Here is a 25333-nt window from a genome sequence, read left to right as displayed (position 1 = left end):
AATATATATATATTCAAAGATTTGCGCCACATTTAAAAAAGAATAGCAGACCTACAAGCTCGTAGTGCGGCACTCAGCGGCGCGCTATGAGCTTGTAGATCTGCTATTTTTCAATAGCTAAATTATAACATAATGCTTAAAACACCAAAAGGGGTTCCCGCCCAAAATGGGTTAAAATTAAAAGCTAAGGTGACACAGGTCGTGTTAGTAACTAAAGGCGCGTGCACATGGCGACTCATTTCAAATAATAGCCATGGTACAAAAAGCTACATCGTGACCATCCTAAAAAAGTTCACGAGCGTCAAAAAAAGGTGTTTGAGAGAACAATTGAGAGACAACGCTGTTGCATACTCTACCTGTTCCAAATACCTTCTGTATTATTAAGCTTGACCTTCTTAACTCTATGCATTCACTGGTCAAACACGCCTCACCAGCTTCTGCAACCTACAAGTAAAAGAAATAAAACAGAAACCATGGATTAAAAACCAAACTGTAGACATGAAGACATATAGAGTTCTCCACAAATCTTCTGGGTCTATATTAACCCATTCAGGCCCGACGTCGAAATTAAAATAAAATAAAAGTTTTCTAAATCACGACAATTTTCTGAAAAATGTGAGGCACATTTTAACGATTTTTCAAAAATAGCAGACCAACAAGTTCACAGCGCGCCTGTGGATGCAGAATCTGTAGTCGGATGCTCAAACAGAATATACGCAAATGGAATACCAAACGACTCGCCCCTTTACCAACGTGCCCCGGGCGTACAGGGCGGCAGAACTGCAACTGGCCTGGTATTCCTAACCTTAACCCATTCTGACCTGAGATCAGATTCATACGAGGTTTCCACTGGACACACACTGGTCTGATGAACCCATTCTGACCTGAGATCAGATTCTAAAAATGTCAGTCTTTCTTCGATTTAAAAAAAATAGCAGACCTACAAGCTCGTAGCGCGCCACTCGGTGGCGCGCTATGAGCTTGTAGATCTGCTATTTTTCAATAGCTAAAGCATAACATGATGCTGGAACACCAAAATGGGTTCCCGGTCAGAATGGGTTAACCTCAGTAAAACTATGCCTAAACCTAACCCCAGTAAAAAAATACGCCTAACCCTAAACTTATTCCTTATTCTCAGTAAAACAAAATAGAGAACATAAGAACCGTCGGACCCAGCGGTCGGCGAAAATAAATCGAGGGGTGAGATGGTTTAGGGGGCGACCGTACCCGATACCAAACAGACAGATTTTACTCGAGTAAAAAGGAGCCAAAACGCACATGACCCGTCGATGCAATGGAAACCCAGTCTGGCTCATTGAACAAGATTCACAGTTTTATATATATATATATATATATATATATATATATATATATATATATATATACACCTGCCCACAGCTACAACTAGGAAACAAGACATTGCATGTCACATGAGGGTCTGTCGATTCATTAGGTCAGATAAAGAGCTGAAGAAACAGCCACCCCTGTCTTTGGAAGTTTGGACAGTGCTATTCATTAAAATAGATTCCATTCGATCTATTCCTCACTAAAGATGAGCAGTTCCAAAGTCCAAAGGCTTACTTCCTTTGAGGCAAACTTCATAGAACACAGTTCATGGAGAAGAGTTAGAAGATACTTAGAAGAAGATACTTTTATTTATTTTTAAAAGGGATATTATTCAATGTTTACTTCTCGGACTTTCTTGTCAGTTCACTGACTGAGGCTGCAGGTGGAAGATGACAATCGAAATAAGTCAATCTTCTTCATAACAAAACAAAACATGACGATGTCAGGGTACTGCGCCCTGGGTGCGTTTTCGCATTTTTTTTATTCACTAATAAATTAATTATTAATTTATAATTTGTTAAATTGGAGAAAGGGCTTCGTTAAGACCTCCATATTATGATGATGATGATGGAATAAGACATTCTGATTACACACTCAACACTCGTAAATAAGACTTGCTTTTAAATCCCAGGTGAAGGTGACATTGTTGAAGGCATGGGAAACATGTATTTGCGGTTTCTATACTGAAATACAGGAATAGGAAAAGCCAACTTTGAGAGTCACCACGTTGACAAGTTACAGTACTCATCACAAATCTGAAAGCAGAACAAATGCCATATGTTGACTATACACCCAGCAAAAGCAGTGCTGTGTGTGCATACAGTATGTTAATTGTTACTACGAGAGTATGGTAAACATGTATTGTAAGCCTGTGTGTTGTGGTGGTGCGGTAGAACAACCAGAAGATCTTTATATAGGAAACACTGAGCTTGTGTATACGTAAATAAAACATTGTGACTGTCTGTACCGGATAACAACAGTGCTGCAGAGTGATAATCAGCATCACACACACCAAGGCCATCATGCATATAATGCCATATATATATCAAAGCACCAGCCCACTAAAGAAATGTGAGAATTTAAGAATGGCGAATATAAGCCAGCTAGCCCAGAAGAATTTTCCCAGATCTTCATAATGAACTAGGACGTATCACAATTCACAACAGCTTTCCTAGATTCTTAACTGAACGCCCATTTCGTGTCTGGTTCGTTGTTGTTGTTGTTTTTGTCTGTGTTGAAATCTACATAACAGAAGCTTGGATTTATACAGACAGCCCCCATGATCAGTTTTTCGTAAAAGTACATGTATGACAGAATTTATATCCAACCGTGTAAAAGAAAACAGCAAATATGGGTGGGGGAGCAAGTGGTAAATGGCTGGTAGCGTTAATATTAAGTCAGCTAGCTCCACAACAAATCTTTGTTCTCGGATTGCACCTTTAGCCTGTCACAAAAACAACCGGCACAACACACTATACATTCTTTGGATTCAAACGACACCGATGACACTAACCTCTTTCAAAATAACTGTGTGAGATGTTACGTTTACCCAAAAACAATGTTCCTTATACGAGACATAGTGACATGACAGCTTTCATCTGTCATTTCGTTGCTTTCAACGCTAACGTTAGCCTAGCAGGCAGGCTAACACTTGGTAGTTTCCTTATAAAACCTTGACACTAAAGTCAGCGTCCCTGGGAAGAGAAAAAAAAGCTGAAGTGGGGAGAATACTTACCAAACTGACCACTGTTTCTTTCAACAACAGCCCTACGGTTTTACTAGCTTGGTATCAATACAATTCTGCAAACCGTTAAAGGTTGTGTCCATGGCCCAGAGTGGACCAGATACGAAATGTTAGCTTTGCTTTCTGAAAGCGGAGGAACTAGGGAGGAACCTTAACCCGGTGGATGATGCATCGGCACTTTTTTAGGGCCGCACTCACTGCCGTTTGGAACAGGCGTTGGCGAGACTCAAAGCTGCGCAATATTCGCAACTTGTCGCATCCATATTGACAGACTGGGGCACTTTTAGTACATGCATGCATGCATACTGTGTCAAAACAATCTGTGGCACCATCACAGGACATGATCATTGATGTTGTGCATCAGTTAAAACAATTCTAACGCCCAAAGAATTAAAAAAGCTCAGAAATTCCTCAAAGAATTAACATTAAATTAGCACCTAGGTCATTTTACTAAATCCATTGATTAAACTCAATTATTACACCATATGACAAAATATTCAAAGCAATAATCATAAATTATGCCAATTTACCCACCACATACTTTTGCAATAACTGGCCAATTTTGAAACCTTATTAAATTCAGGGATGTGCTACAGTTAAGACCACAAGAGAAACAAGTCCTCAGGACTTTGTTTTATCCTTTTAGCCCAAGTGTTTACTGTACCTCCTTGCCGTTTTATGTTTTACTAATAATGAATTCAATCAGAAAGAAAGCAGCCAAACCATACAGAGATGAAGTCAAAGCACATTTGTGTACACCGTTTCATTTGTCAAGTATAATAACACAAAGCAGGACAGTGTTGTGGTGGTGGACCAATATTTTTTTATTTATTTATACAACAAATAATAGCCATTTCCTCTACTTCAGAGGGATGAATCTGGAAGAATGTGTGGCTCCAATACCGGGGCGACCGTGCTTGACTGGCTTGTAGGTGATGGAGAACTCCCCCAGGTAGTGACCGCACATCTCAGGCTGCAGAGAGAGGAGACAAAACCATCAATGTCAAGAGGGACGAAATTTGATACAACAAAGTTTCAACACTGACGCAAGTCTAGCCCATTTTGAGGTGGGAACCCCTTGTGGTGTTTCAAGCATTGTTATACTTTAGCTATTACTAGGGATGCACCGAAATTCTTGGCCGAAACCGAATACCGAATATCCGAATATGATTAATATTATACATCTTTTTTCCTACCATTGCTGTCATGGCCGTACCTTAAAGCTACCTGATTTATAACTTAACTTAAATAATAATCACTATTATGGGTCCATAAAACATTTATTCAGCTTTTTTGAATGCATTAATTGCATACACTATTCGGTGATATATTTTCTGCCTATTTGGGCCGAAAACGAATAGGCCGAAAATGCATTTTTAGCCATTTTCTGCCGAATATTTTCTGCGGCCGAATATTCGGTGCATCACTAGCTATTACATATACTTACTTTATGGGGTCCTTTACATGAAATATTGAGAACCACTCATATAGAAACAAGGTTTTTCAGGGGGGAAAAAATATGTTTTTTTAATTTCGACGTCAGGCCTAAATGGGCTAGTTTACTACACAGTCACCCAGTGATGGGCAGACGCTCAGCTGCGGAATGAATGTAAAAGGCACCAAAGCATTCGATTCATCAAACCGGTTTGATGTTCAGTGTTTCTGCGTTGGTTATTATCTGCACCTATGACTGTAGAACTGTGCGCATTATGGTACATGTAGCCGTAGGCACTGTCATAAGGCTCTAAAAGCAGGAGAACTCTGATCTATCCATCATCAATATTGTATTGCTACAGAGACAGACTACACTACAGTACAGTTAATCATCAGTAATGCTTCCTTGAAGCGACAGTTCTCTTTTTAGCATCCTACGATTGTTACGTTTCCTTTTGTGGAGAAAAGAAAAGGTATATTCAAATCCACAGAACCAACTCTGTATGGTGGGTGTACATATATAGTAAATCAACAAAGGGTTGATAACTTGGAATAGCAGCACTACAAATAAAAGCCTCTTAACAGTGGTGACAAACAATGTCAATTAAAGACAAAAATTGAACCACTGCCTAAGAGCATGGTATTGTGCATGCATGTGCAATCACTGAAAGGACCACTTGGGTCAATTTTTAACACGAATGTTACCATCCATGTGAAAGTCTGGCCAATGCATTGAGTCTTGAGCTCACCCTCGGAGGCTCCGGATTAGAATGGAATAACTCTTCCAGGGAGCCTCCGACTCCGTACAGCGAAATGCTCACAGCATTAAGATGATTATGATTATATTATTTCAATCTGCAACGTAGCCCTTTAACCCATTCTGACCTGAGATCAGATTCATACGAGGTTTCCACGGGACACACACTGGTCTGATTAACCCATTCTGACCTGAGATCAGATTCTAAAAATGTCAGTCGTTCTTCGAATTTTTCAAAAATAGCAGACCTACAAGCTCGTAGCGCGCCACTCGGTGGCGCGCTATGAGCTTGTAGATCTGCTATTTTTAAATAGCTAAAGCATAACATGATGCTAACACCGAAATGGGTTCCCGTTCAGAATGGGTTAATTACATTGCACACGAGATGTTCAGACATCTTAAAGTAGATGTCGATAAATCAAAACAAGTCATTGTCAGGAGAGCACAAACTCTTGATGGATGACAGACAGCTGCACAAGGCTGAGAACAGAGACTCCCATTTGAAGTTTAAGCATACCAATTTGACACACCAAATATAATATTTGTCCTGAAAAGGGTCTAAATCTAAATCAGTATTCTTCAAACCCATTTCATGTCGAGGCCCATTATTTATTCTGCATTTGAGTCACGTGAGATTTAGCCTCGTCGCAAGACTTGGCAATATGTTGTCGTTAAGATTTTGTCCACAATTCCATGCTTTGGTGATGTGGTACCATAGGAGAGTTAACAGGCAAACATTGATCAAAACACTCTAATGCAGATTAACAAGAAACCAAATGGTGCATTTGATTTCTCCATCATTTTTTTGCAGTTTGATTAATTCATTTTGGGCAGGAACCCCTTGGTGTTTTAAGCATTATGTTATACTGTAGCTATTGAGAAATAGCAGATCTACAAGCTCGTAGATCTGCTATTTTTTGAAAAGCCTGAGAATGTGGCACAAATCTTTGAATCCATTCAGAGTGACTGTTCTTAACTAAAATCTTTGCTTCTAGGTGGGGTCCCTGGAACTACATATTTTCAGATGGGGGTCCGTGGCCAAATACAGATAATTCCGGAGGTCCTAGATGTGAAAAGGGCTGAGCACCACTGATATAGAAACATAGGTTTTTCAGAATACCGTTAAGATTTAGAAGACATTTGTAGAATCGTCCTCAGGTCCAAATTAAATATTGTCCACCATAAATGCATAACCCCCCCCCCCCCTTCAAGTCTAGCCAAATACCACCAAGGCTTCCCTGTCGAAGCGTCTCACCTTGATTTCAACCTGGTTGAAGGTCTTGCCATTGTACACGCCGACCATGGAGCCGACCATCTCAGGCAGGATGATCATGTCCCTCAGGTGGGTCTTGACAACCTCGGGCTTCTCCATGGGGGGAGCCTCTTTCTTGGCCTTGCGCAGGCGCTTCAGGAGAGACTGCTGCTTGCGGCGCAGGCCGCGGTTCAGCCTCCTCCTCTGGCGGGCGCAGTAGAGCTGCATCAGCTGCTCACTGGGGGGGGGGGGGGAGAAGATGGGCAAATAGGATTGATTGACGGACATTTGTATTCAGTTACGTAGAATGGGTACATTAACTACATTTCAAACAAAGGCACAAGTCAATACAAAAGCCTGACAAAGCCATGAAAAGCTCTAAGACTTGTTTACATCAGCATCCGCCATTTTCAATTCATTCAACATGTAAAGATGTACAAATATACACTTGTATGAAAAACAGGGACTCATAGTTTAGGTTAAAAAAAATTAACAGCCGTCCGTAGGACAGGTGCTCTTTGAGAGCGGTTTTGAAGGAGTCTAGGGATTCACATTTCTTAGTGGCCGTTAGTAGGGCGTTCCGCATTTTAGTGGCATAGGAGCCACATGAATTTAATCCCTCGTTTGAGCCGAATCTGGGTTGCACGTGGTGTGTTGAGAACTCCCTCCGGTGTTGTGATTGTGGACATCGTTGACATTAACCCATTCAGGACGGGAACCCCTTTGTGTTTTGACTTTTAAGCATTCTTTTAAAACTTTTAGCTGTTGAAAAATAGCAAATCTACAAGCTCATAGCACGGCACCGAGTGCAGGTCTGCAATTTTTTCAAATATTTCCTGGAACAACATGGGCATGGGCCATGGCCATTCCGGGGTTCCTCGACACCAATAACAGAAACAGGATTTTCAGAAAGGTTTAGGATTTAGGAAGACATTTGTAAAATCGTCCTCAGGAAGTTTTTAGACAGGTACATGGCTATCTTGGTGGCATAGTGCAGTTGAAACAGTCAGTGTGCCACGGTCCACACCGAGGCAACATGGAGCAATTCATCCACTCATCACTAGAAGTACACATTCAGAGAATATAATATGCATCTTCTTGGGGGAGTGGCACAGATTCACTTACTAGGACATGTCCAGAAGCTGGTCCAGGTCGACACCCCTGTAGGTGAACTTCCTGAAGGTACGCTTCTTCTTGATCTCAGTATCGGCCTGTGTGGAGACCACATCCAACATTGATTTGATCACTTTTTAACAGTTTGGAAATTGTACAGAGGTAGCCTACGTTTTGCAATGATTGTTGAAAAGGATAGCAGACTAGGGGTAGGGGGCCAATACCAAGTTTATATTGTGGTCCTGTATTAGCTCCGGTCCATAGCTATATTCAATACAGTAACACAGCATCATCTTTAACCACGGCATTCATGATGCTGCGTTACAAATGGAAAAATGACAATTCTACAACGACAACCAATAAGGTATTCACCCACGTAGAGGCCCTCCGCTATGGTGGAAATGTATAATATTGGCCATTTTAAAGAACTCAGTACGGCTACACGACACGGTTAGCTTAGCGACCTCGGCTGCCATCGGCTAAGACACAAACAATAAATGGGGATTTATCTGTCATTCTGCGCTATAATTCACGAATCGATCGTTTGCAGAGGTGTGGGGCAACTGGACGTTATACATAAGAAGCATGTGATAATCTTTTATGGCTAAGATGAAGATGGATTTCATTATTGGATTTACGAAGACTTGGAAACATACCATCTTGCCTGAAATTCCGGGGGAAAGAGAGCTACATGAAATCTCGTCCGGCCTAAATATCGCGTGGATACTTCAATCTTCCGGTTTAGTATCACGAGCCTTTCCGGTCCTGTGCGTCTTGTTTGCAACCAGCAGGTGGTGCTATTGAACCATATAGAATAGTGCTTCAAAGAGATGTGAAAATACTAAATAGATTCACAGATCGTTGTAGAGTAGAATATCATGGAAAAGTTCATAATATATTTGCTTCCGTAATTTAATTCAAAAAGTGAAATGTTCATATATTCTCTATTCATTGCGGATAAAGTGATTTCAAGCCTTTTTTTTTAATTTATTTTACAGCTCATTATGAAAATCAAAAATCCATATCTCAAAATATTAGAATATTACATGGGTATTGGGTAAGACCACAAAAAAGAAAAGAAAAAAAGACTTTAGTTTCTCACACCTTTCTCTTGACAATAGGCTACAACAAATATTCTCTGTGAACAGGTCAGGCGAGTTGACTGGTTTAATAGCACAGTATGTATAGACAGTACACTTTGATTGATTGATTGATTGATTGATTGATTTATTGATTTATTGATTTATTGATTTATTGATTGAAGTATTTATTAACAGTTTTCAGAATGGGTACATTTCACATGAAAGCACAACTCAATACAAAGACTGTTACTGATAAAGCATTACACTTGTTTACAACAGGGTCCACCTTTTCAATTCATCACAACATAAAAGATGCCACAGACGAAAAACAGTCTAAGTCCACACTATTGATCCATATAAATTATTGATAAGGATTCAGGACAACGAGGCCTTTTCATGGAGGGGTCAGATTTAGTCAGAATGAAATTTGGACTTAATTAGACAGTTTTTCGTCTTTGCTCAACGTTATTTCAGCTCCGGTGGTCTGCAGCTCACCACCGGAGCGGTGGTCACCTCACCACCGGAGCGGTGGTCACCTCACCACCGAAAATCCAGACTGATAGGCCTTAATGCTTAAAGGCTCATACATAGTCTGGATTTTCGGTGGTGGGGGGGGGCTGGGGACTGTGACTTTTTACTGGGGCCAGTTTTGAATTGCAGCCTGCACCCGTAAGTGCTCTTTGAGCGTAGTTTTGAAGGAAAGCAGGGATTCACATTCCTTTACTTGGTTTATTTTACTTTACTTTATTCGTTGGGCGTTCCACATTTTCATGGCATAGGAGCAGAATGAATTTAACACCTTGTTTGAGCCAAATGTGGCTTGAACGTGATTAGTGGAGCTCCCTCATGGTGAAGTAGTTTGACAGTGTACACATGGCTTTGTGGTGTAGCGTATCTTGTAGACCAGGCCCGTTGCAAGTTGCTGTAGCCTACTCTGTCGTCTACCCTAAGCCATCCCAACCAAAATGAGCAGGGGTAAGTTGTAGGAGTATAAGGCCAAGCAGTAGCCTGACCAGTTTTGGGGGATGTCTTGTTGGAAAGCCTTGTTTTTAGGGGGTTTGTGGCGCAATATTATTTGTAAAGCACCTTTCAAGACAACGTCACGAGGTGCTGAACAGAACGCAGAACAAGCAATCAAGTTCAAACAAGTTAAAACCAAACAGGAAAACATAGCACAATAAAGTAAAAAGACAATAAAGAATTTAACGAAACCAATAAACAAGGCAAAAACTCAAAACATAGGCATGTAAAATAGTAAACTAGAGAGAATCACAAAAACATAGGTATGTAAAAATAAGTTGGGTAAGAACTACATGGGAAAAATAAATACGGAATAAATGTGTCTTTAGCTTTCTCTCTTAAAGGAGTCTATACTGACTCAGCATTCTTTAACATGAGGGGCAGGGCATTCCAAAGAGTAGTCAACACATACTGTGTTGACTCTGGACTTGATAAAACACAGTGCACCAAGGAGAATGAGACTTTGCAGGACACCAGGAGCTGCCAGCCAGCAAACTGGTGCTGTGGGAACCAACACATGGGCACCGGACCGGACACGAGGACGTCCCATAACTAACATATGTGGATGTACTCAAGAACGATGCAGGAGCGCAAAGCACCGCAACGAGCTGGCCGGATGTATGGAGAACCGGGATGACTGGAAGTGACGATGGAAGGCTCGTCTGAGCCAGGACGACCTAGAGAGAGAGTGAGAGAGTGAGAGAGAGAGAGCACCAACACCAGCAGATGACGTGGCACCAAAAATCATCACTGACAGTGAAAACTTCACACTGGACACCTCAACACATATAGCTTGGGCTCAAACTTAATTGCGACTCACAGGCAGCCTTGCCTCTTTTACCCATTCAAGTACAGCATGCCCAAATAAATATAATGTAAATACTGTATGATATAATGTCTACAGGTGCTTTATTGATCACAGCTGGAGTAGTGAGAGCTAATTGGCCCAGGGGCCTTTGTCCCTGACCCTAGTCAACAAACAACGGGGTAAATAGGCACATAAGAATGCAAAGAGAACATTGTCATGCTTCAAGGAAACTAGGATAACAGATAAACATCAAACCTAGCATCTGTCTAAACGACCAGCTATCTAAATAACATTCTTGACATATATGTGTATGGTGACAAGATCGACATCCCAGTTTGACTGGCATTGTCCCAATTTTAGGCTGGGTGTCCCGAGTCCCAACAAAATAGAGTTTATTTTCCCACAATTCCACCAAATACACTCAGAAGTTATGAAACCTTGCCTGACTTGTTTGAGAGCACTTTACTCAGTCACCAAACCTGTCATCTTATCAGGTGTCGAATGGTATTTTATGATGAATGGCTTATATGTGTTTGTTGAGGACACAATCACGCTGGTCTACATTTCTGCAGTCAGCTTCAAGAGGATGCAGGCCTTGGCTAACTTTTCTTTGGCGTTTCATTTATTTTATTATAATAATTATTTTGTACAAATGACTCCAACAATGTCGTCAACTTCAAGAGGGTGTACTGGTGAAGGCCTTGTTACAAATGCTAATTAAATACCTTTTCTTGTTTGTTTTTTTCCTTTTCTTTATTTTATTTTACAAATAAATGACCACATATCTGATGAAGAAATAGCACAATTATCACAGTTTATTCACCAAAAATAATAATTCAACTTGAACAATGTTGCCATTAGGCTATTTAAAAAAACAAAATGGATCCTGAAGGAATAGGACTGTAAGACAGCAGTCCGATATGTTATTTATTTGGCATCTAGGCACCAAAGAGACTACATTTAAATCACAAATAAGTATAAATAATTTCTTTATATGATCAACGTATAAAAGCATGCTTGGTCCTCATATCAATTAGGTATGACTTCTTAAAACGCAACAATCGGGCAAATGAATCAAGTGTTCTGTCTCGGAATGTTGAAAACTTCAATTGAGCATCTATTTTGTTTTAATATTCTCTAATCCAAAGAAAACAAGCCTGGCTCCAGCTGGACTGGCTATGAAAACAAAGACCCCCCCCCCCCCCACACACACAGAGGAAAAAAGGAATGAAAGAAATGACACGGGAAACAAGAGTGAAATGAGTTGAGAGCAGAGATTGAAGACGGTGGTGAGACAGCGGCTTGTTCCCACAAACCCATTTTTGTTCCCTCGTCTGTCTCAGCAAATAACCAATCGTGCTTATCCTTTATGTCATGTCACTTGACTTAAATACTGAAAGGATATATAGGCAGTACTGTAACAAATTCACATTATTATTCACATAATACACACATACCTTTCATCTAGTTTTCACAAACAGTATATAAATACAAGAAAGTGTTTACATTTTACAAGAACATGAACCTTTTTTTTTTGGTCATCATCATGTCACTGAAAAGTGTTTCATTTTCATGTCCATGAAACAAATAAACAAAAATGACCTAGGGACTTTCCTTGATGTAACAGAGTAACGAGTAAATTGGGACATGGGGACTGACTTTGGCACTTCATAAACTTCCCTGGGGTACAAAAAAAGCTGCTCACTGCTGAGCCAGATGCCGGCTTTAGTGGTTACACTATAAACACAATAGCCGTTTCAGAACAAATATAAAATAAAAAATAAAAATCACTGAAATACAATTCATTGTGATATCTGTAACATCTTCCTTGCACGGATGTTTGGTAAGAGGGACATTTGATACAAAAGTATTTGGATATTACCCGGGGAAAAAAGGTACAAAATCCTATGAGTAACAACAATACAAAAATGATTTTAAAAAAGCCTTCTTCCGTTTGCCCGACGCTCTATCACACCTTTTTCTTTTTTCATACAACACCTTTCCTCATCCAGTTGTTCTAATAATCTGTCCCTTCCTCTTGACAAACGGGCTGATCTTCATGGAAACCTTGGTAACCCTCGTCTTGGAGCTCCGGGACGGCTCCACCGTCTCCGTTCTGCAGTTCTTCTGGTTCCGCGCTGCTCTCGGCGTTCTTGGGACAGTACTTGGCGTCGTAGATCTGGCGGCCCAGGCCGAAGTTCTGGCCACTCTGACTGGCTCCCTGGTTGGAGCCCATCTGCAGCGACATGGTGGTGTTGTCACACTTGTCCGTGCCCAGCTTCTGGTCGTAGATGGCGCGCCTCGTCCCTGGGCATGTCATTCCAGCCTGGCGGAAAAAAGGAAAAGAGAGAGAGATTTTTTTTTAAGTACCGGTAGTAGTAGTATCTATCTGTCAAGTCATTATGATAACCATAGACATGTCCTAGTACACACAGCACTAGTACACACAACACAGTACACAACACAGCACTGGAACTAAATCTAGCTGGGTTCTAGGCCAAAGAGATTGGATGTCAACTTTGCTTTGTTGGGGGGGGGGGGGGAACGGGAACCCAACAGGCTGTTGGGAGACTAAATACGAAACTGATTCATCATAACATGGCTCAAGAATAAACCATGCTTGGCCAATGGCCATGGTTGTCTGTGCTGTCCTGAATAAACCAAGGTTCACTATGACCCTATTTATAATTCAGGTCCCAGGATAGGATAGAATAGGATAGAGACCTTTATGGATCCCAGAAGGGACATTGAGTTGCCATGGAAGTACAACAGTCATCATCATCATAAGAAAAACATAAAACGGCTAATAAAAGCAGCAACATATAGGAAAGTATTTAGCCAAAATGAGGACAGACTTTCTCTTTAATAAGTGCATCCAAATGTCCTTTTATACAGCATTATTGTTGCGCTTTGTCTTAACGCGTTCAAACCAGGAAATCACCTGTCGCATTTAAAATGTTAGCTGTATAGCAGCATAGGGTTTTCAGGTTTTTGTGCCAGGGGGTCCCTGGACAGGGGGTCCCTGGCACAGGGGGTCCCTGGCACAATACATTTTCAGATTTGGGTATGCAGTCAAAGATGTATCACTTTGGGGGGTCCTTGACATGAAAAGCTTTGAGAACTACTGATTTAGAAGGCATTCGTAGAATATAAGGTTTTGTGGAAAGCATTTTGAATGGCCTTGTTGAAATGTGCAACAAATAAACGTGCCTTGCAAGACCAGGGTGAACAACATTGGCCCAGCTTTTTCTGAAGCAATGTTGGATCATCAGAGGTGTTGTGATGTGGAGCGGAACGGAACGGAGGCTCCAAATCACAACTGAGGCTGAATTGTATCTACAGTAATAGGAACCTTTAATATGAAAGTAAAGTAAAAGCAAGGCGAGCAAACCTTCAGTCAAACATTCTTTAAACCATTTAGACCTGAGGCCGATATATATATATATATATTTTTTAAAGGCTTCTAAATCACACAGTTTTCTGAAAAAACAATGTTTCTATGCGAGTGGTGCTCAAACTATTTCATGTCAAAGACCCCAAAGAACTATAGGAAAATAAACAAGAAAAAATTAGCTCTTACGACATACAAACATAAATTATAAATAATCACAATGTTTATGTTTGTATGTTGTAAGAGCTCATTTTTTCTTGTTTATTTTCCTATAGTTCTTACGGTGTCTGTCCAAAAAAGGTGTTTCAACAATGAAAAATAAAACCTATTGGAAACATCAGTACGCTTCACCATTCTCTGGCTTGGGTTAGCTACAGTAAGAACTTGTTCCCGTTCTAGCTGGGTGCTAAGATATGTAACTGTTGCTGCTGCTTCCTCAAACATTTTCTTGATCTGATCCTGAGCAGCCAGGTGAGTGCAATACCTAATCAATGCAACCCCCAGTGGAAAATTACCATGAGGCTCTAGGCCACACACTGAACTCAAACCAAAAAACCCTTTCAAAATAAAAGTATGACACACAGTGCCTTGGGTCATTTACAAATTATATGAATTGGCCGTGGACAGCCATCTGAAAATATGTTGTTCCAGGGACCCCCTCAGAAGCAAAGATTTGAGTTACAAACGTTCACTGTGAAATAATATTCAAAGATGTGCACCACATTTTCAAGATTTTTCAAAAATAGCAGATCTACAAGTTCATAGCGTGGCACTCGGTGCCGTACTATGAGCTCGTAGAGCTCTATAGATGTGAATAGGTCAAGTGTAACATAATGCTTAAAACAGCAAAAGGGGTTCCCGCCCTGAATGGGGTAACTTTATTTTGCCTGTTTTTGTTAGCATTGTTAGTATTCCTAATAGAACATAAAAAACCTATTGCTGTCAGCGAAGAATGCTAACAAGCCAATCTAGTACTAGTAAACCATTGACCAGCAAACCATTGACCATTGACAAACAACTAGTGCATTCCAGTACCTGGCTGGCCCCCTTGTTGGTGCCCATTTGTAGGCTAATGGTAGAGTTGTCCATGGGGGGCAGGATGTGAGCTTTCGGGTCATACAAGTGCCTCCTGGTGCCATATGCGTTCATACCGGCCTGGCTGGCACATTTGTTGGTCCCCATCTAATGATACAAGTGAGAAGACACGTGAATCAGTTATAGAATTACAACAATTTGGGCAATTAGCAGTGGAGTGCAGCAAGTGGAGTAAGCGTGAAGTGACCTATAGTTGGCTAACCTCGCCTCACCAGGCTTTCCACCTCGGAGGAAAGCCTGGTCTCTGTTCCAAAAGTGCCGTGTGAACCGGTCTGGAGCGGATGATATCGTTACGTCATGTTGTAGTATTGTTTCTTAGTCATCAGGATGATATCGTTACGTCATGTTGTAGTATTGTTTTGTAGTCATCAGGCAGGAACAATCAAACGGAACTTCCTTTTCCCTCAAACCGGAAGAATAACAATAAAAGCTCTCGTAGCCTGTAGCTTTTATTGAGAAAATCGGTTTGAGGGAAAAGGACGTTCCGGAATATTGCAGACTACAAAACAATACTACAACATGACGTAGCGATATCATCCGCTCCCGACCGGTTCATGAACCCCAAATGGAATGGTGCCCCGGCTAATAGTTGGCCATCAACAAGGTAATTAGTGACGTAGAGTGCAAAGACAACAATGCAGCTTGCAATGCCTCAAAGAAACTCCAGTATCTGTCTAACATTCTTAAAATGTATAGGTAGCAATAGATAAACAATAGTCCCCCTGAACAGTTGTATCCTTCAATCTGCTGTTACACCCACAGCTACAGCAAATTACATTAAGCTTGTAAGACAAACAGTAGCATTGTTCTCACTCTTTTGTACAGCAGCCCTCACATCTCTGTTTGACATGACTTGCTTCATGTGATGGCAACCACAAACCAGACAGGTTTAGGGAATTAGTGAGAACAATGCCCTGGTGTTTTCTATATAAGAGTGTGGTATTGTGGTGTGGGAGAGAGTTTCGCGAGAACCAGCGCACCTTTTTAATTAGGCTGGTGAGCAATGAAACTGCCGCAAACTTAACATAGCACCTAGAAAACTAGAATAAGGAGTCAAATCGAGCTATTATCTAATCATTCAATATATGTGTGACAAAGAATGACTTGTGAAATGTTAGTGTTGGTACCTGCAGTCCGATGACACACTGCCCAGCCTTCATCTTCTCCTCGTCAAATAACCTCTCCTGCTTGTCAGCGTACTTCACACCAATATCTACACGTGGGTGGCAGCCTTTAGTCTTAGCCTGAGGGTGACAAATATAGTGTGTAAAGTTGTACTGCCGCTATCCAATAACCTAATTAGGTTATGCTTTTTCTGTATAGGCTTTAATCAACTTAATATACTGAAGTGTGCAGTTAAATATTTCAATATACCCTATTGTTAGTAAGAAATATAGTAAACACATTTTCTATAAAGAATTCGTGTTCGATACGTACGACATCCAGTTACAACGAGTTCAACCAAAAACGGAACAAAGTATGATGACAAATGAATTAAAAAAATATCTAAATGCAACTCGTTGACCGAGTGTGTTCAGATGCAAGACAAGTCAACATGCATCATACAAAACATACACAACTCCTTTATCCCATTTTGGGGCGGGAACCCCTTTTTTTGGTGTTTTAAACATTATGTTATAATTTAGCTATTGAGAAATAGCAGATCTACAAACTCATACGAGCTTGTAGGTCTGCTATTTTTGAAAAACCGAAGAACGACTGACATAGAAACATAGCTTTTTCAGAAAACTGTCAGGAATGTAGAAGACATTTTTAGATTTTGATCTCAGGTCAAAATGGGTTATAAAAGGTTGTTTCGTCTCCATTACTTAATCTTCACAGATAGTTGGAACTACATACATCTGTAAGATACCGGGACAAGATTTGTTTGGTACGATGATAAGAAATACATGTACATACTGTACATTTGCTTTATGTGACAGAGTCCCGGTGCTATATAGCAGAGGGCGAGGTCACAGCTAATGCAGCAAGCTCAGAACATGTAGTCAAAGTTTGACGCACTATGAGCTTTAGATGAGCTGTTTTCAACATTCGTCATACGACAAAGTATATCAGGCTTCAGTGGTTAACCCATTTAGACCTGAGGACGATTCTACAAATGTCTTCTAAATCCTGACAGTTTTCTTGAAAAACCCATGTTTCTATGTCAGTGGTTCTCAAACAAGAATACGTTTATTTGGCCGCCGACCCCCATCTGAAAATATGTTGTTCCAGGGCCTCACAGATATGAGTTGAAGACGCTCGTAGCGTGGCACTCTGTTGCCGCACCATGAGCTTAGCTAAAGTATAACATAATGCTTAAAACACCAAAAGGGGTTCCCGTACAAAATGGGTTAACCCATTCTGGGCGGGAACCCCTTTTGGTGTTAGCATTACGTCATGCTTTAGCTATTGAAAATAAGCAGATCTACAAGCTCATAGCGCGCCACCGAGTGGCGCGCTACGAGCTTGTAGGTCTGCTATTTTTGAAAAATCGAAGAGCGACTGACATAGAAGAAGACATTTTTAGAATCTGATCTCAGGTCAGAATGGAAAACTGTCAGGATGTATAGAAGTCGACATTTTTAGAATCTGATCTCAGGTCAGAATCTGTAGCTGCTTTGCATCTGAAGCGTGTCTCACCATGCCGGCGAGCGCGAGCAGCGTGGTCTGGACCTGTGTCATGTTCCCGCTCTCAAAGATGTCGTTGGCCTCGAAGATATCGTTGGCCCTCAGGCCGTAGCCCGTGATGCCTTTGATGAAGTTGGTCAGGTTTTCCAGCTGAAAACAAAACACACAAAGACCTCGGGGTCAACAATAGCATGTGTGGAGGATTTAACGGGACTCCCATTTAAGGACCGACGAGATTCAGCTTCTTGTTTGGACACCGTCTTCATTTCCGGACCTAAAGCTCTCTACGCTGTGTGTTTCCTGGACATATGTGACAGAAAATGCAATTCTAAGTGTGTTATGTGTGTGTGTGTGTGTGTGTGTGTGTGTGTGTGTGTGTGTCTGTCTGTCTGTCTGTCTGTCTGTGTGTTTATGTGCGTGTGCTTGTGTGTGTTATTTGACTTTTGCGTTTCTGTTTTGATTTGTAAACCACTTTCAAACTAGTGTCCGTATTTTGGGAGTGAAGTGAAAGTGAAGTGAAAGTATTCAAAAATAGCAGATAAACTTTGCAACGACGCCAGCAGATCAGCTATTTTGGATGTTTTTTTTTATATAAAAATTAAGGTTGAATAAAATAAAGTTCAGTTTATGTGCATTTTATGTTTACTCGTTTTGTATAATTAAAATTAATTGTTCTTTTCATACATAGAAGTTTAATATAATACATTTCAAATTTGTATCTTATTATGGCTAATTTGTTTGCTTAAAGTTAAATGTTCTTGTGAAGTTGCCCGAGGGCCAAGGCTCCAAAAACAGTCAGCGATGCTTTTTGGTGGCTTTTATTGCTCCAAACCTCCAGCTCCAGTATATATATTAGATAACGGAAAAATCAAACAGCAAAAATAATACTGGCCAAAATACAAAACAAATAACTCAAAAATACTTAATGTACAACGTAGGAAAAAGGAAAATAACAAACTACACTAGGCTATGCCCATGACATGGGCCCTAGAAGCTCTCTCACGGGGCTGTCAGCATGATGCCTGCCCCAGCACAACTGACTAGCTCTGCCTGCAGTCTCCCCTTTATAGGAGAGGATCCTACCACCCACAGAGAAGCAATTAAATATAAACAGTTGATCTACAAGCTCACAGCTATCAGCTGAACCTGAATAGGTAACCCCACACCTAGATGTTCCATTTTAGATACATCATATGGGGTTTCATTCATTTCCCCCGATAATAGACATACTTTACACTTGACATTGTGGAACACCCCTACTCCTCACCAGTACTTGGCACCTCCCCCCCTTCTTAAAGTGCCAGCACTGGAAAGGCCATACAAACACTGAGGTTGCAATAAACACAGGTTAATAAACGGAATGTTTTCCCTTTGTGTATCATTTCATTTGTACATCCTGTAAATGCATACATCAACAGTATTGACATTATATGATATGATTATATGGACCTGTCTGCCCCACTACCCACAGTCTGTGTGGTGTGTTGCGTGCGTGCAATGTCCTTAATCAGTGTGTGTGTGTGTGTGTGTGTGTGTGTGTGTGTGTGTACTGTGTGTGTGTGTGTGTGTGTGTATAGGGCACGGGCTGCCCCGTGACAGTTCTCAACAAGAAACTTTAAAATGGATTAGAAATGATTTTGCACTTTTGGATACAAATCGGTTAAAAACATCAGCTCAACAAACAAAATGAGGCTAGCGTGATCATGACCTAGCATGACTAGGTATGACATCTCATCTGGAAGGCACGTTAGTGAGAACAGATCTGTTGGGTAACCGTAACCGTGCATATGTCGGTGTTTAACTAAATGCAATATTAAGTGTCTGTAGATGTGAATTGTCTGCTAAAGGAAACAAAATTGTAATTATGAATGCAAGTGAATGAGAGCAACAATCACTCGTGCTTTGAACAAACTTACTTGATGCCAGTTCATGGATGAACTGTTGACCTTTTTCACAGAGCCTGGCTGAAGTTTGTTGATCAGGCTGAGAGAGAGAGAGAGAGAGAGAGAGAGAGAGAGAGAGAGAGAGAAAAAAATAAAGAAAGGAAAGAAGAATATTTATCATTTAGTGGAAGCAATTCAGGTGGAGAAATGGGAGCAGATTTGCAGCCTACTTCAGTTATAGAGGGTATGCGCATGCATAAAGTGAATGGCAGATCGAGTGGCAAAGTGAGTGACAAAGTTAATTTAATGTTGTTTAAAGACATTCAATCCCCAGTCCCCTAGGGTAGGTACCCTCACATGTTCTCCCCGTGTCCCCTAGGGTAGGTACCCTCACAAAAAACATGCAGTAATCCTGGTCACTAAACTGCCTCCCCCTGGCCAGCCGGGGCGCCTGATGGAGGGGAAAGGAACTGGTTGGAATAATGTGTTCCTTCCACACTACGTCCAACCAGGGAAACTCCCCCCTGTCAGGTGTAAAGGAGCAACTTGGACACTCAGGTATGAAGGAAGCATGAGTTCAAGTCCGTTGCTCTCCCCTTGTCCGACATATATGGGGACTAGGTTGGTGGAGGGTGTGTAGAGCCCAGGATCACATTAGATGATTGACACAGGGGTGAAAAATGGGTTACAAAATCGTGGGATAAGAAATATATTAAAAAAAAAAAAAAGTCATTCAATGCAATCAAATACGACTTTTCTGTTTGGATGTATGGGCTGTCAAGGCCAGAAAGTAGGTTTCTGCCACTCAGCAGGCGTTCCCGCATAACTTACAGGTATGATGATGATGTCACGCGCATACCCTCTATACCGTGACTCTTCAGACTGAGATGAAGACATGGTGGATAATAGATATAGACATTACACTGCGTGGGGAGTGTGACACATGAAGAAGCCCTAAGACAATTGCTTACTCGCACAGTATGACGCCATTCTTCAGGCCTTTCTGGAAGTCGGGTCCGATGGAACATCCAGTCACATCTTCGATCCACACCCTCAGCTCATCCTCCTTCTGGACGTCATACTTCTGAGCAATCTGATTGGACAGAGAGAGAGGTCATTGGTCAAACTGTGTTTCACAATCAGACACAATCGTACTCGTGTGAAGTGAGCAGCGCCTTTTTATCATGAATCTCATGATGATGATGACGTATGAGGATGAGAAGTTGAGAACGGCATCGTACATAACCAGATATTCATGTTTGAACGTATCAGGGACATGACTTGTTTGGGTAAACAATAAACATACACACAAGACAACTGTAAGGGCTGCATACATACACATAACAAGAGTTATATGTATATATTTATATAAAAAATGGAAATGCAACCCAAACTATTGTATGTATGAAACGTTGGGCCTTGGTAAGAGAATTACACAATCAACACTAGAGATGACTAGACAAACCAAATGTCTCACATAAAGAAATGCATTGTGCCCATGACAATTTAACTATGTTTATGCTATCCCACAGACCTATATTATGTAGCGTCAATGTCAATATTATAGCAGTCAGATATTTATTGTGACTGGTTTCATGGTCACTCCTACATTTCACACTTCCAAATGGGATATACAGTACTGTATTATGTCTCCAGTGTTATTTTCCTTTCATTTCTTTCTACCTTCAGTTCACGGGGTGACATTGACGTTGACCTAAAGCACGCACATGTCATGCACACGCACACACACACATCCTGTTGAGTAAACTACTTCATTCTCTCCCGAAGCACAGGAAAAGGGGCGGGTTACTTCAGTTTTATGCGATTTCACACACACACTGACCCTCCTGTGAGGCTTGTTATTATTACCTTCAGGAGCAATGCTCTGATTTAGAAACTTTACAATCAATTACACATGTGTGAAAAAGGGCACATTACGTTGGCTCAACAAGTAAACTGTGTGCATGACGCAATGATGGATACTACCAGGCCTGTTTGCAGCAGGCAAGCATCGCTGGCTCAACCCATGTGTAAAAAAATAAACATATAAACAAACAAATAAATAAAATACAAATCACTCTATAAAACTTTAAGCAGCTGGCCTGCTGAGGAGGTACTGCGCTCCTTTGATGCGTGAAATTATTGCAGGCAAAAAAGAAAAGTCGAGTGAACACAAACCAAGAGGCAACATGCCACTACCACTAACCAAACCACAGGGAACCATGCAATGTACAGTACCTACAGTATAGGCCTGCTAGATGTCCCTTGTAGGCAAATGACAGTGGATTGTACTTCTAAGGAATGTCTGTCTGTCCTCTAATTACATTTTGCTTCGTACAGTTATGCACATGTTAAAATAACACTGACTGACCCTAGTCTATAGTTTAATTGCCCATAAGGCGCTTTAGAGGTGTATAATTTAGAGAGACAGGCTGAACTCAAGGAATTTGTCCTCAAGGAATTTGCCTTGTGGTGCTTGAATGAAAGAGCTGAATAGTTGTAAGGGCACTGTATCCATCCAGTGAATGTAAAAAAAATACTGTGGAAATACTCAAAAACGTCCCTAGAATTCATTATATTTCCGAAACTACGGCCTACGGGACGAGACTCATTTGTAGGTCATGGACGTGTGGTGAGTAAAAAGGAACTTAATACATTTCAAAACAAAAATCTAAGAAATCCCATGAAAAAAAATTAAACAAATGAATAAGAGTAGTGAAAATAGCCAAAGCTAGTACAAGCTCACAACGTGTCACATCGCAGCGCGTTGTGAGCGTGCAGATTGGCTATTCTCATATTAGCTTGGGTTTGGGACGGCATCAAAGTTGTCTTAGTGGCTCTTGCTCGAGCTAAAAAGTTTGGGAGCCACTGAGAGGACGTAGAATGCTGTCAGCTATTTGCCGCATCCTCGAGCCAGCCGAGAGGAAGGAAAAGTGCTAAATCCTTGAATGCCTCACATTTCACAGAGGAGGCGGCTACGTCACCACTAGTGGCAGGAAATACCAGTCAGCTCAACGTCTCCATAAAAACCCGCTCCTCAAGGAGGACACAATGCTAAAGACTGAGTGAATCAACATCCATTCTTTATACCATTCAGCACACTTTGTTCTGTGGACTGGACAGGACCCCCCCCCCCCCCTCTCTCTCTCTGCCATACAAGGGCATAGCAGAGGAATGCAAATGAAACTATAAATCAGCTGATGGTGGGCTAAAGGCACCTTGGTATGTATGTGTGTCAGACTCAGACTGATGCATAGGCTCTGCAGTACATTCTGTAGACAGTACAAAGCTTATTGTAGACAGCCTATAATATGACACTGTAATGAGGCCTCTGCAGATTGCCAACAACTACTGTACTTCCTGCTCTGTTTGCACCTGATGTTGAATCTGATTGATTATCTATCACATATACATACTTGGGACAGGGCGATTTGTGACTGACAAGACTATATGGCTTTGATATATATTATCTACCTATTGGAAATTGGATGATGGTGGGTAGGAATACACACACACACACACACACACACACACACACACACACACACACACTCACACAGGTTAAAAACATTGAGAAAATAAAGTCAGAGCTTCTCACTTCCTTAGTTTTCTGGCAAATGAATAATGAAGTGAAACGAAATGAAAATGTTAGACTATGAGTGTCAGGCGAACACGCACATAGTCTATCGCTCAAAAAGCACCATATCTCCAGCATCAACAGTGGAATTTTAAGTGGATACGGCTGGTGCGCCCCCTATATCTGCGGGCAGATCCAAATAAACAAGGTATTTTTTTTTTACAATCCCAAATTGGGCCATTCTGGAGACCCAGTGACCCACGTTGCATGGGAGAGTGGATTTGTTCTTTGAGACGACTCACTGAAAACAGAATTTGCCAGCTTCCTACACTACATATCTAAAGTTTCTAAACATACATCATGACTTAGGCAGACTATTAAAGGCCGCTTTCAGTCACAGACAGAAGAGAGCGATGGGCTGGATTGTAACAATTAAGGCCATAACGAGAAGATTCGAGAACTGGACATTGGACAAAGGATGTGATGGAGTATGACATGATCCACCCACCCGGCGGGGACTAGTCTAGTAATAGGTGAATTACATTATGTCCTAATGCGGATCACACACCGCCGGGCACACGGGCTGCTCGCTCGGGGAAAACAGAGCAACTAAAAAGGGAGAACATTTTCTTGCCACAGTGACACGTTCTTTGTCGAAAGGACAACGCCCTGTAGACAACTTTTTTTAAAAGTGCGTGTCCTGGGCTGGCAGCACTTTAAAAAAAATGCATTTCTTTCAAGACAAAACTTCCAAGTAGTTCAATGTACCATATGGCAAACTTAATCTCAAATAATAATAAAAAACTAGAAAACATTGCATGTAACTGCAGTCAACACTCTTATTTTGTATACCTGTGATTCGAAAAGCAGTGGAAAGAAATCGCAGCATACCTTTGTGCAAGAATTTGTATGGCATGATAATTATTGCAGCTGCACAACAAGAGTAGGCTATAATTATATTTCCACCTACCTTGTTTTTGACTTCCGCAGAAAACCCATAGGCAGGACCTCTGTTAAAACCAGACATTGTGATGGAAGGAATAGATAAACTTGTGGACTTCGGGATTACTTCTTTACGACGTATACGTCTACTATTATAATGGAACCCACGTAATGAACAGAAAACTGCGTCGTTTTGGTTTCTCTTCCAATGAAAGTGGACTAAATACTTCCTCTCTCTCCTACGGGCCAACCAATTAGAACACTCCCACGCTGCTTTCATTGCAACGCACCAGTTAATCGATTCCAAGCTCCGCCTTTTTTCCCCCTTTTTTTTCTCCCCGAGGTCGTTGATTGATATCAAAAACTCCTTATATGGAATGAAACTCCCAAATTCCTGAATGGGGGACGGGGGAGTGCCCCAGTTCCATGGTCCCACCCTTGCATGCCAGACACGCAGCGGCCCCCAGTCGGCCTGCCTTGAGTCACTGACTGACTGTCGGGAGAGGGAGAAAAAAAAAACATGCTAGAACTACTAAAAAGTTCTAGAAGCTACCGGATAGCAATGAGCAACTGAGATGACGTAATGATAGATAGACCTGTAGACAGAGCTTTCAGCTTTGGGTTTCAGAATGGACGCGCACGCGCGCGCACGCACACACAGACATGCAATTCAATTCAATTCAAAGGGCTTTATTGGCATGAGAAAACATACGTTTACATTGCCAAAGCAGAAAGAACAATACAACAATACAGCAATACAATCAAAACAAACATGCACACAGATCACACACACACAGTAAAGACAATAAGACACACGCACACACACACACACACACACACTCTCTCTCTCTCTCTCTCTCTCTCTCTCTCTCTCTCACACACACACACACACACACACACACACACACACACACACACACCATAGACTGTAAAGACAATAAGACACAGGCACACACGCACACACACACACACACACACACACACAAGGCTACTCATTCCAAGGTTTTTGTAGCCTACTGCTGCTTTGGAATGATGAGAATGTCTAGTGCACTGAATTAGATTATGAGACCATCATGGTTGAAAGCTTAATGGATCTGCTGCTTGCATTTATAGCTACTTCTGACTGAGAGAAAGGGCCTTTATCTGATAAATGGGAAACGGCTGGAGGAACTGCAACGGTATCACTATTTTTTTATTTGCCAGCCAGTATATTTAAATAACTTTCCTAAAACCATATAGCGTTGGTGGTCACTGCAA

General features: G+C 41.2%; 3 protein-coding genes and 1 long non-coding RNA gene across 6 annotated transcripts in view; 1 reads left to right on the top strand and 3 right to left on the bottom strand.

The window, feature by feature from the left end:
- The window catches only part of LOC308325653 (dipeptidyl peptidase 9-like), a 43897-nt gene extending 40675 nt beyond the window's left edge, over positions 1-3222 (bottom strand). For 2 of the 3 annotated variants that reach the window (XM_080778213.1, XM_080778214.1), the window contains exons 1-2: positions 3083-3222; positions 357-444 (exon numbers count right to left, since the gene is read on the bottom strand). In XM_080778213.1, the coding sequence (XP_080634339.1) occupies positions 357-409 (53 nt within the window). In that variant the 5' untranslated portion in view covers positions 410-444; positions 3083-3222. The remainder of the gene's footprint in view (positions 1-356; positions 445-3082) is intronic. The other variant, XM_080778215.1, reaches the window with a different exon arrangement.
- A 669-nt stretch (positions 3223-3891) lies between these two features.
- Positions 3892-8372, bottom strand: rps15 (ribosomal protein S15). Its single transcript, XM_080778485.1, has 4 exons — positions 8304-8372; positions 7660-7745; positions 6538-6772; positions 3892-4064 (listed from the first exon to the last, which is right to left on the bottom strand). Exons 1-4 carry the CDS (start codon positions 8304-8306, stop codon positions 3951-3953), a joined length of 438 nt encoding a protein of 145 aa, XP_080634611.1. The 5' UTR covers positions 8307-8372; the 3' UTR covers positions 3892-3950.
- A 2174-nt stretch (positions 8373-10546) lies between these two features.
- Positions 10547-11748, top strand: LOC308325660. The gene is made up of 2 exons (XR_013965055.1): positions 10547-10904; positions 11016-11748. It is a non-coding gene; the product is annotated as an uncharacterized lncRNA (long non-coding RNA).
- On the bottom strand, positions 11472-24334 carry cnn2 (calponin 2). Its single transcript, XM_080778224.1, has 7 exons — positions 24105-24334; positions 20529-20650; positions 19591-19657; positions 17687-17824; positions 16171-16287; positions 14984-15130; positions 11472-12883 (listed from the first exon to the last, which is right to left on the bottom strand). The coding sequence occupies exons 1-7, from the start codon at positions 24159-24161 to the stop codon at positions 12575-12577; spliced, it is 957 nt and encodes a 318-aa protein (XP_080634350.1). The 5' UTR covers positions 24162-24334; the 3' UTR covers positions 11472-12574.
- Positions 24335-25333: the final 999 nt, after the last annotated feature.

This window comes from Protomyctophum bolini (assembly GCF_963924005.1).
Source record: "Protomyctophum bolini genome assembly, chromosome: 12".
In the NCBI taxonomy this organism is placed as follows: Eukaryota; Metazoa; Chordata; class Actinopteri; order Myctophiformes; family Myctophidae; genus Protomyctophum; species Protomyctophum bolini.
The sequence above is the reverse complement of the archived record's forward strand: the minus strand, read 5'-3'. Positions and strand labels throughout refer to the sequence as shown.